Genomic DNA, 11524 nt, shown 5'->3' on the forward strand with positions numbered 1-11524 from the left:
AATCATAATCACTTGCAATGTTTCTTTGCCAATAAATAGCTACGTTTTACTGTATTTCTTTCACAAAATATAGTGGGAGCGATCAGAGTAATCGCTTTCTTTGGCAGCAATCTGGATCAGATCATTGCCGCACTGACAACCTCCCAAAGTCTTACTCAAAGTTCACATGCCCATAAATTTGACACGACAGAGAAAATTCCCCGCAACACATCTTCCAAGATGCCATTGAGCCGAAGAGATTGATCTGATGGGGCGGAGGGGGTCGAAGCGTGTGTGAATTTACTAACAAAATCTATTTTAAAGTGGCTCTGAACGTAAGCTTCAGATACTAGAAGTAGACCGCCAAGTCAGTGACAGCACCGGATCGTCAAATTCAAAATAGGTCGATAAAATACCAAGGGACTGCGTGTGCTCTTCAGGAGGAAACTGGGATTACAAAGACTTAAGCGATTTCAAAGAAGCATGGTGAGTGCACCAAATACACAAGTGTGAGGAAACGCAAACTCGTAGGGGGCTTCAAACGCTACAGCATCTTGAGAGAGCTCCTCAACGCTAAGAACATCCAGTCAACGGCCGTGTTGTCATCAGAAGCAGGTTTTTACTGAAAAAGCAAGACGGCTAACCTAGATCTGCTGAGCAAAAACAGGCTAGTTAACAAGCTTATTGTTCTAACCCATTGTGACAGCCGAGGCTCAGCCGCACGTGTACCATACCAGACTACAGCGTGTACAGAACGCTTTGATGAAAAATAAATCAGCTTCGATTTTTAATGCGAGACTGCAACCTTAAAAGTTCATTTTAAGGTCAAGTTGACAGCATACACGGCCGTTTATGAAACAAATGTGTGCATTAGGTCTTTTACATTTAACTGAATTCATTCACATGTAATGAAAACATTTATAGACGTCCGTCAGTAAAGCTCTAGATGTTTTTTTTTTTTTTTAGTTTGAGAGCACTGTGAAGTGAGATGCTGCAAAAGCTCAAACATCATGTCCGTCTTGTGCGTTTACATGGAAAAACCGTGATGAAATCTGACATTTACATTATGTAAGATGACAACAGTGAAATCTGTACGTAGGATTCATTTTCTGTCAGTATTCCTGAAATGTTAAATGTTGGTTAAAAATGTAAAAAAAAAAAAAAAAATTTCCATCCCGAGTTGGAATCCCGGCAAGAGGGCCTCTTCTCTTTCTCCCCGCTTCGCTTCCTGTCATCTCTACACTGTCCTGTCACTACAAAGGCAAAAATAAATCTTGGGGAAAAAAAAATAAAAAAATCAAATGTGTCAAATAAAAGCATTCTGTGCAAGTACTTGATGTATATGAAATAAATAATCACAAAGCAGCAAAGATTCCACAGTGAAGTTAACATATTTTATTTCTTTAAGTGCCATTCATGCATATCGGGGAAGGGGTGGTATTGACAATCCTAATGACACTTCAGAGTTATTTTACAGCACTAAAACCAATACAAAGAGAAGCCGTGTCATCTTATTGGACAGCAAAAGTAATAAACCGTGCAATAACAAAATGGACAAAAAGGGGAAAATAAAGGAAACAACAAATACAAGTAATGACCAGGACGAAATCAAACAGAAAACAAAGATTAAAATAGAATATAAACACTGAAACACTGAATGTTGAACCATAGTACAGGTAAAAGGTAGTGTCACACAAAAAGCCAACGCATTTTCATCACATATATACAATATAGATATATACATACTGTGTCACCCTTGGATTGGACAATAACAAAATACTCTGTATTCATCTCCCTCTTTTCTTTCGCAGGTGAACCCGAGCCCTTGCCTTGATCCCTCACCACCCCAGAGGAAAAAAGGACAATCGAAAAGACATATATTTACAATAAGCACAACGACACACCAACAATGAATAAAATAGGCTCCAAATACCAGAACTTGTTGGCAGTTTTCTCCCGTAAATGTAACAAGGCTTCTTTCCTTGATTACAGTAATCTCTCTGGCAGATGCATCCCCACTTGTTTTTAGTTCTTTTTTTTTTTCTTTTGTTTTACGAAAACCGAGTTGTCTTTAAACAGTTAAAACTTTCACACAACACAAACACAAAATCAAAGGAGCAATGTTTTTTCCTTGTTCTTTTTTGAGAAAAAGAGGAAAAGAGAGAGAGAGAACTCGTCACCTGTCCAGCTCATATTCTCTAGCGCTCCCTTCACGCTTTCTGTTCGGTCCGATCCTTCACACTTGCGTTATCCTACACCTGGGAAGGACGCCAATTACCTGCTGCCTTAAATGTTGCGAAATGAAACTTTCTCTCTTTGGCAATCAAGAGATCCAAACACATCACTACCACGAACAGATTGGCAATACATACGAAATATTTCCAACCGAAAACTGACCCTCCTTCTGCGGTCGGCATCCAGACAAACCATGATCGAGGGCCAACAGCACAGTATGGTATTAAACTCACACCGAGGGTGGATCGATGGCAGATGTTGGAGGTGAGATCCCGCTTTGACTTCACGAACGACGTGAGCGCTTGTGCTTCTGAATTCTTTTCAAAGTGCACAAATGACCAGATAAAAGCTTTCAAAGCTCTTTGTGTGACAAACACCGAGGCTGGGTGAGCAAGGCTTGTGAGCACTCCAACGGTATCCAAACAAAAACATGAGATGGAAGGGAAAGAGCAAGAACAGGATGCAGGGAGCCAAAGCAGATTTGGGCAATGAAGCTTAGCTTAAGAACAATGTGCACAGCGTCGCAGTCAAACAAAACAAAAAAAAACAACACACAGACGCTGAACAGTCTGTCTGGGGTAAAGTGGATAACGGTTCTGTCACCGTTTTTCCTTCCTTGTAGAATCTGGCAATGTGAGCAGACTCACAAAATCAACATCATGGCCAATTTAATTGGATTTCTAGGTTAAGTTAGGCTTCAGTAATACGCTTTTGCCAATGTAAGCCCTATTAGCATTAGAGAATCTGACAATTGCTTATGTAATGAGGGGACACATGGATATGTAACAAACTACATAACTGATAGTGGACAGGACTTGAAATGTCATGAACATGAAGAACGTTTGACTGGGTTCCTTCATATTTGTCCCCAAAATCAAAAGGTAGAAATATTTTATTTTTAACCTTTTCTTCCCCAAGTAAATAGTTAGGCTGTTAAAAAAAAGCTAAATAATTTTTACTGCCTTTAGGCAAATCTTTTTCATTAAATAACGCAAATACTGTTTTACAGTAATGAGAAAATAACCAATGAATCATTGCTGAGAATAACAGGACTTACTAAAAGAAAAATGAATAATGTAAAATGTCTGAAAAAGTTTTGGAAGGGAGATGTACTTGTGTGCCATTATAACTGCGATAATGTTTCATGGTAATTAAATGTCAGAACTCCAAATATTAATGGTGCTAAAAAAATTTATGTAAACCATATTTTTTTTCCTTTCTAACTTTGAGGTTTAAATGTACGTGTTTTCATGAAGGACATACGACAAACTGTTCCATTATATTAAGGGCCTTATCAAAGGCCAATACATCTCAATGACTAGTGTAAATACTTTGAGAGTTCATAATACTGAAATATAAACAAAAAAAAAAGATTGTCATAATAGTATTTCACTTTTCCAAGTCTATTATCACTTACACCGTGATGAATAACGAAACAAAGCCCATAAAGATTACTGAAAACAACTGGAGACCAAGGTGTGCGTAAACGTTCAAGCTATGAGAAACGGATTCACTCCTTCCCTTTTCAACCGCATTTTATGGCTTTTTCTAAACCAGCGCTGCACTCTAAAATTTGGTCTAATCGAAGTGCTGCTTCTCAGTGAGAAATACCCTGCTAAAGGTCAAAGACCGGACATATTTCTAATTTGGGTTCCGCTATTCTAGTCCAGATCTTGTGCATTAGTTTTGTGCTCTTCAAAAGAGATGATTGTAATCACTGATAGCCCTAAATCAACTATATTGCACAAAAACATTCCACATTGACACTGTGTTTTGCAATGTTAGAAGACACTTTCAAATAAACGTCTTAAAATATAGACTGCAGTATGCTAATTACGGCAACAGTTGCTTAAGGGCGCGACACTTGATAGAGTAGTTACTGTCTATTTCCTGCATCCAGGTTGATGTTTTTTTGTTGTTGTTGTTGTTTTTTTGGTTCTTTTTGAAGGACAGTCTGAATGTGTGCAATTTAACCTCTGCACGACCTCTTAGTAGTAGAATTTCAAACGCAGCAGTTAACATTCCTCCAAAATAAGGCTATTAGTGTATCTAAGTATTTTAGTCATCTCCTTTCTCTCAGTATTACGCTACACCCAGCATTCAAAAGCTAAGGTACGCTCTCTGCAAAAAGTCCTCGTCAGTGCAGCAAAGAGCAAGCGATTTCATGTCAGTTGGTCCTAGGGTTAAAATAAAGAGGACTCTTTTATTGCGGACCATTAAGCAAATGTGCCTTGACGCGATTTTCATCTCCTTCTCAACGCTGCTGTAAAGAGCCACACAGCAGGCTGATTTCTCAACGTGAACAGAGCTCTCCGGTATCCCACAAATCTCCGGTCAGGGAAGCGATCGCTCCTAAACAACGTGTGAAATTTGCTGTGGCGGGTCCTGAGGGCTTCAAACGAACTCGAAAAGCAACGCAGTCCGATCAGGAGACTACAGGTTGACGGGGCGATGGTCAACAGAACGAGGATTGTACATGCAAACGCAAAGCGATGAGGAAATCCATAATAGTGAGGTCTGGATCAATATCATTTTCTGACGCACACGTTCAGACTAGCCTAAAACTATTAGTGACAAAAAACATGACACACTTCAGACAGCAAAGATACACAAGTACAAATACTGCAGGTAATGTGGTTTACACGATTCGTTATGAGCCTTAACAATCAGTAAAATCTGCTGGATTCGGATTTGGATGCATGGCGACGTCGGCATATTACAGTGTGTAGGGTCGGAGGAGCAAAAAAAAAAAAAAAAAAAGAAAAGAAAAGAAAAAAAAAAAAAGGGTTATTTGTGCCTGAACGACGGCAGGTGCTTGGGAGTGTCACGTTACCTGCACCATCGGCCCTCTTCTGAAAAGTGCCCTGCATCTCAGATGAAGTTTCACGACACAAATGAGGGAGCCAATCTTGTCTGATAGGCGGTCGAGGCCTGAGTTTTTGTCACCATGAGAGGGGAGAACAAGCCAGATGCAATCACTCGAAAAATCACAGAACAACAGTTGAAGAGCAGGGGCGAGCTTGGCAAGTTTGCAGAGAGGCTGTGGGTCGGGAGACATTTGACTTAAACAAACCACTTGCCCCTTGGACAAGTATAAAAGCGATCACTTAAACATGTCCTAGTAAATGTGATTGTCTTCAAAGTAATATCTTTTTTTTGTTTGTTTTTGTTTCATAAAAACACCAGGAACACAGGAGTCTCTTTCAGGTCATAATGAACAACACCTGCACTATTTTTCAAGTGTCCCATTCCAATCTGCCTTCTGTCACGGGCATGCAGACACCTCAGGTCCAGCCCTCTTGCTCTGTAACACAAACACTCTGCCTCCATACGCTCCGCTCTCGTTTTGTCTGCACCGCTCTTCGCTCTCGGGGACTGGGTTAGACGATGGAGTCCCAGTCGAAGTCGTCCTGGATGTCGTCGGCAGGCATGCGGCGTATCTGGAAGTTTCCAGCAGGCATCATATGCTGCTGGTTCATCTGAGCGTGATGGCCTGGGGACAGAGGAGAGGGGGACTGTCACGATGTACAATGATTTTTAACATGCAGAGATTCATCGACTCATATAGTAAAAATAAGGGATACAAACACAATGGTGTGTATGCTTGTTTCTGTGTAGTTCTGTGTGGTTCCTAGGGTGCTCTTTGAGATGCGTCTCCATTGACAGCAAGGGTACTACCACATTTAAGGCCCAGAAAGGTAGTAAGGACATTATTAACAGTGAATTAACCTAGTTTTTGGGGTCACATGGAGTGTTTTAACAATGTCTTTGCTACATTTTTGCACCTTGATTGTGGTAGTACCCTTGCTATCTATGGATGGTCAAGTCCTTGGATTTTATCAAAAATGTTTGCGTTTCAAAGATAAATTAAGGTCTGGAATGATGTGCTTAATTTACATTTTGGGATGAACTATCCCTTTAAGGCATCATTCATGCCTATAGCATACATGTGGGATACGTTGGGAGTAAAATTAAGATTTTTATTCAGCAAGGGAGCATTAAATTGACCAAAAGTGACAGTAAAGACATTTAAAATGTTACAAAAGATTTATATCTTTTTATTTATCAGAGAATTCCACTTAAAAGTTATCACAATTTACAGCACAACTATTTTCAAAATTAATAAAGTTTCTTGAGCATGAAATCATTATATTACAATGATTTCTGAATTATCATGCGAGCCTGAAGACTGAAAAATTAGCTTTGACGTTACTTTATTTTTTTTAGAAAACATTTTACTATATTATGCATTCTTTATATTAAGGGTTCTCGAATCCCAAGCATGAGATATAGTAATATCTGTGATGATAGTATTAAACAAATTAGAGTTTGCTGCCACATTTATAAGAGCTGAAAAGGAAAAGGACCTGTCATAGTGGGGCCAGCGCTGCTCATGGGCGGCATATGAGGATATCCCGGCGGACCCATCATCGAACTCAAGCTCTGTCTCGAGTCCATGTACATGTTTCCTAAAAAACATACTGATGTTACTATGTTTATATTGTGGCAGTCTTAATACGTGGTGCTGTGGACCGTAGTCCGCTCACCTGTGTTGATGTGTGGGTTGGGCTTTGGATGCATGGAGCCGTGGCACACTGGAGGTTGCACTGCCCCTTGTGAATGGATTCCAGTGCGAGCAAAGAATTGATTGATGGAGGAGCAGAGGTCTGCCATCTGAGTGGGCTCGAGAGACCAATTATTCAGCTCCGCCTGTCTCATGCTCTCTTTCAAACCTTTAGAAAAACAGTGACAGATTATCTAATCAGTCTGTCCAGGTGATTTCTTTAAATTGAAATGAAACTGCTTGCTAAACGCTACCGTTAAATGCACAGTTAATATTCAAAACAAACCAGAGAAATAGCTCAACAGGTCCTCTGTTCAAGTTAATAAGCAATTTTCCAGTGAGTGTCAATTAATAAAGAAAACTGCTTAGAGTTTAGTTTTTTTAATTTAGTAAGTAATGAAACTAATGTTCTTTATGTTCTTTGTTTTTAATAAAATACATAGATTCTTATGGTTAAAATTTTAAATAGTAATCATTTAAAATTTAATTTTTACTTAAATACATTTCATTGCACATTTAATTTGTACTGATTAACAAAAACATCTAATCAAACAGAATCAAATTTACTTTAATAAAAAAAATACAGTCATCAAATGCAACTCAATACATCACTGTATATCTTGTGTACAGTAAAAAGAAAAATGAACTCATTGGCATATAGTCTCTAGATAAAAGCAACAATAACAGTGAAATTAGTATATTAACAGACATATTGATTATACCTTGAAATGGTGACAGATCAACATCAGCCCAGTTGTAGCTGCTGGCGATGCGGCAGCTTTCTTTTAGCGCATCCAGGTTGGGGTACCAGTCACTGGGAAGACCTGCAAACAAAACAAGAAGGTAGTGAAGGCCACAGCAGACAGCAGAGCTCTGAATGTTGGAAAGCTGCTGTGCACTTCCTGTTTGAGACAGCAGGGGGAGCCATAACCCTCTCCTACAGGCCTGCTCTCTGAAGTGTGCTGCATTTGCTTTGTTCTCATTAGAGGAGCTGTATAAATCACCCTATGATTTACTGCTGACTGCTCCAAAGTTGCCATAAATTTCTTAATCTAAAATAAATGACTGTTAGAAGAGGCCTGAATAAATCGGCCTGTCAGGGCAATGCCAACGTGAAAGGAAGTACGCTGAGGGTTCGAGACAGAAAGCACCAGAGACAATCAGATAGCAAGAACTATCACAGACACACACAGACTCTTACCGGTGTTGCACTGCATCTGTTGCTGGGCAGGATGAGGCTGGTGAGAGAGATTCTGGTGCTGCTGCTGCTGCTGCGGTGTGTGCTGGCCGTGGGCCTGGTGCTGGGAGGGATGCTGCCCGTGCTGGCTGTGTTGGCTGTGCTGGGGATGTTGGCTGTGCTGGCTGTGTGCCGTGTGTGGGTGCTGGCTGTGCTGGGTGTGAGGGCCATGCTGGGAGAGGTGCTGTCCGTGGGGCGAGTTGTGGGCCGAGTGAGGGGGGTGGGAGAGAGGCACCTGGCTACCGCTGTTGGGGATGTTGTTGGGGTGAGAGTTAGTGATGCTGTTCTGGTTGTTGTGAGGGTGGGTGCTGATGGTGCTGCTGGGGGAGTGTTGGTAAGAGCAGGAGGTCTGCTGGGACGACTCCGAGGGCATACCCATCAGACCTGCAAGGATCAAACAGACAGCATTGTTTCAAATAAGCTGCCTTCGTCTGATCAGAAGCTTTTCTAAACTACTAATTAACACTGATACAAGCAACACATTATATGTAATAGTTACATAGGCACAATCACCTTATGGCATTTATTTACCATCTGGTTATTAATCTTACATGCGCTTTATATTGTGTAAAGTTTTAAAAAACAAATTAACAATAGTTTTTTATTTGTATAACAATATTTTTTATTTTTCTATTTCATGTTACTGAAAGGTGACGCTTTAATAAAACGTTTGCGCAACTCACATTTAACAACAACATTAATGTTTAATTTATATTTTTAGTAGTTAAAATATTTTAATTCATTTAATTAACATTTATTTAATTTACTTTTATTCATCTGCTTGTTATTAATCTTAAACGTTAACATCTAACAGAGGTTTAATATTTTATTTTTATTAATTTAAAATGTAATGTCAAAACTATTATTCATTCTACATCAGTTACAAGTAATTAAAACAACAATGCAAATGTAAATCAAACAAAATTCCTACATGATGTAAAAAAAAAAATGCATGTTCATTGCCATTTCACAGCACTATACCTATAATGTAATATACAGAACTTTACAGTAAAGTGTTACATAAAAACCGACGGTCGAAGCTGTAGCCTGGAGGGCTAACCTCCATGCATTCTTTGACTGAGCCGCTGTGCTTGTGTAGGCAGCACAAGTTACTCCAACTAGCAACTTTTTCTGATCTCGTTTCCTACTCTCGCCATAATCATACCTTATCCTATCAAAAAAAAAAGGCTAAAACATTTTGAACACATTTGATTTTGTCTTTTTAAAATGCACCGGGGCGCCAAGATGGTGACTCAGCACAAAGTTGTCGTCTCTTAAATGGCACCAGAATTTCTCTCTCTCCAACTTTTCATTCGTGCAGCAATTGTTTTGAACTAGTTTCTGAAAACGCCTGACAAGCTTCCAACATCTGCACACTCAATAGCAATCAGCGAAGCGTGCGGCTCGCGGTCTTAAGAGGCCCTGTCCATCATGGAGCTGGCACCGTAAACCTATTTCGGTGGAGAGCTTTTAGAGCAGACTGCGGGCCCTGCATCGCTGCAATCGCCAGAGAACACTCATCGGCGGGGTGACAGGGGTGCATCTCTTATCAGCAGAGAAAGCCTATTGTCCAACCATGGGAGAGCACAGAAAGCAATTAGCTAGCAGCCCCCCTGAATAATAATGCGAGTTCATTACCTATTATCAAAGCCAGTGAATTAGCTCAGTGTCTCCAGCAGTGGGGTGTGAAATCCTCTCGCCAGCTTTATTTGCTCATTTTAATTGCCCAAGCTTGTCTGACTAAGAGATTTCACTTTTATGCACATAAAAAGGTAACAACGTTCAGCTAATGAAACATAGATGATAGATTAAAGAAGTTCACTTTGGAAACATTAACATGAAAAGCATCTGATTTGAGCAAAGTAGGTTAGACGCGGGGGCTCGTCTGGCGTTGCGTGCAACCCGCTTGTCAAGTGCTTTTTGTACATCAGTCAATCAGATTACAAACAATAGGAATTAACTTCTAAAAGACAGGCAAGCTCGCAGAGAACTAAATCTAGAAGTGCATTTCATGGGCTGCCATCTGAGCTGGAAAAATCTCTTCCAATGAAAAAAATCTTCGAGTACACTGAGCCAGTATCTTCATTGTGATTCATAAAAATGACTGCTAAACATAATCTAAAGAAAAAAAACAAACATACCTTACATCATGTTGACACTTTCTTTTCCTAATAAATCTTCAAAGAACCAATAAACAGGACGTTGTGTTTTAAAATGCACAATAAAGAATCTGAACCACAATAAGCTTGTCTTAATTTGTTTTTAAAGCACTCTATAATGCTTTCAGCTATAAAGAAGCTACTATTGTATTTATTTTGGTTTAGTAAATAATTCCATATATTGCAAAACAAATTATGATGTAAGGTTAAAGATCCATTTTAAGTAACCAGCTGAAATATTACTTGATAGTATATAAAATTACATACATTTTATATGAAATTATATAAACAATTGTAAATATAGTTAAATATATAATTTTTAAATTTACAATTAATTTAAATATTTTACAATAAAACAGAATTTAACAATTAAGCTTTAATCCATTAAGTACTTCCTCTTGATACACAAAATAACTAATGTGTTAAATATTATATTAACCTTTTCAAAAATAGAGGCCTATTCATCCGATACATATGATAAATTAAAGCGTTAATATATACATTTCAGGAGTTTAATAAAATGTTATTTATTTATTTATCCTGCAAGACCAAACACAGAATCTGCACGCTTCCAAATTCTGCAAAACTGAACAGTTCCACACATTGTCCAGTCTCGGCATGCTGGTTTATAAATTATTTTGGCTGATATGTTGATGCTTTTAGCTACCAATAAGCCTGAAGTACTCTAAGCTCTACAAGCCGCACAGAAACTCCACTACTAGGCAGACTAGCTGTCTGATGGGATGTCCGAGTGTGCAACTCACCCTGTTGGTTGTAGGACTGCTCAAACACAGTCTTGTAAAGGCTGCGGAAGGAGGCACTGAGATCTTCGAAGTCGGAGAAGAGCAGCTGCTTGTCGCGTTCCGGTATGTTGTACTGGGCCTGAGGGGCCTGCTGTAAGCTCATGGACTGGGACACCGACTCTGGATGATTCGTCACCTGAAGGGGGAGGAGAGGAAAATGACTGCGGTGCGAGCGGACGGACACAAGATTAGCAACAATGACAGAAATCAGCCTTGCCACTCTAAACGGCAGAACTGCTCAGCCAGGCCCAGTGACCGGCAGATTAGAGCCGAGATAGAACATGACAGCACTGACTACAGCACTCAGCGTCACGGCACAGGAAATGAACTGCCAGACACACTGCAGTACAATATGCAGGAGCCAAATCTCAGGCGCGAAACCACAGAAAAATCTTGACCGTTTATTTACTAGCACGGCTGAATCTCTACATAACCATACAGCAATGATCAAAACAGACACGTCTCCTGAGAGTCTCTCTGAAGTTGTTTTTACGGCTATTTATTCTGTAATTAACAGCTTGGCGAAACTAACTGAGCAACGCAACCG

At 39.7% G+C, this 11524-nt stretch overlaps 1 protein-coding gene across 1 annotated transcript in view; it reads right to left on the minus strand.

Moving 5' to 3' along the window:
• Window positions 1–1354: 1354 nt before the first annotated feature.
• Window positions 1355–11524, minus strand: part of foxj3 (forkhead box J3) — a 73909-nt gene continuing 63739 nt past the window's right edge. The window contains exons 7-12 of the mRNA XM_043252033.1: window positions 10939–11113; window positions 7980–8399; window positions 7501–7602; window positions 6762–6947; window positions 6582–6683; window positions 1355–5707 (exon numbers count right to left, since the gene is read on the minus strand). Of these exons, the coding sequence (XP_043107968.1) occupies window positions 5595–5707; window positions 6582–6683; window positions 6762–6947; window positions 7501–7602; window positions 7980–8399; window positions 10939–11113 (1098 nt within the window). The 3' untranslated portion in view covers window positions 1355–5594. The remainder of the gene's footprint in view (window positions 5708–6581; window positions 6684–6761; window positions 6948–7500; window positions 7603–7979; window positions 8400–10938; window positions 11114–11524) is intronic.

The sequence above is a fragment of the Puntigrus tetrazona genome, chromosome 11, assembly GCF_018831695.1.
Source record: "Puntigrus tetrazona isolate hp1 chromosome 11, ASM1883169v1, whole genome shotgun sequence".
NCBI lineage: Eukaryota > Metazoa > Chordata > Actinopteri > Cypriniformes > Cyprinidae > Puntigrus > Puntigrus tetrazona.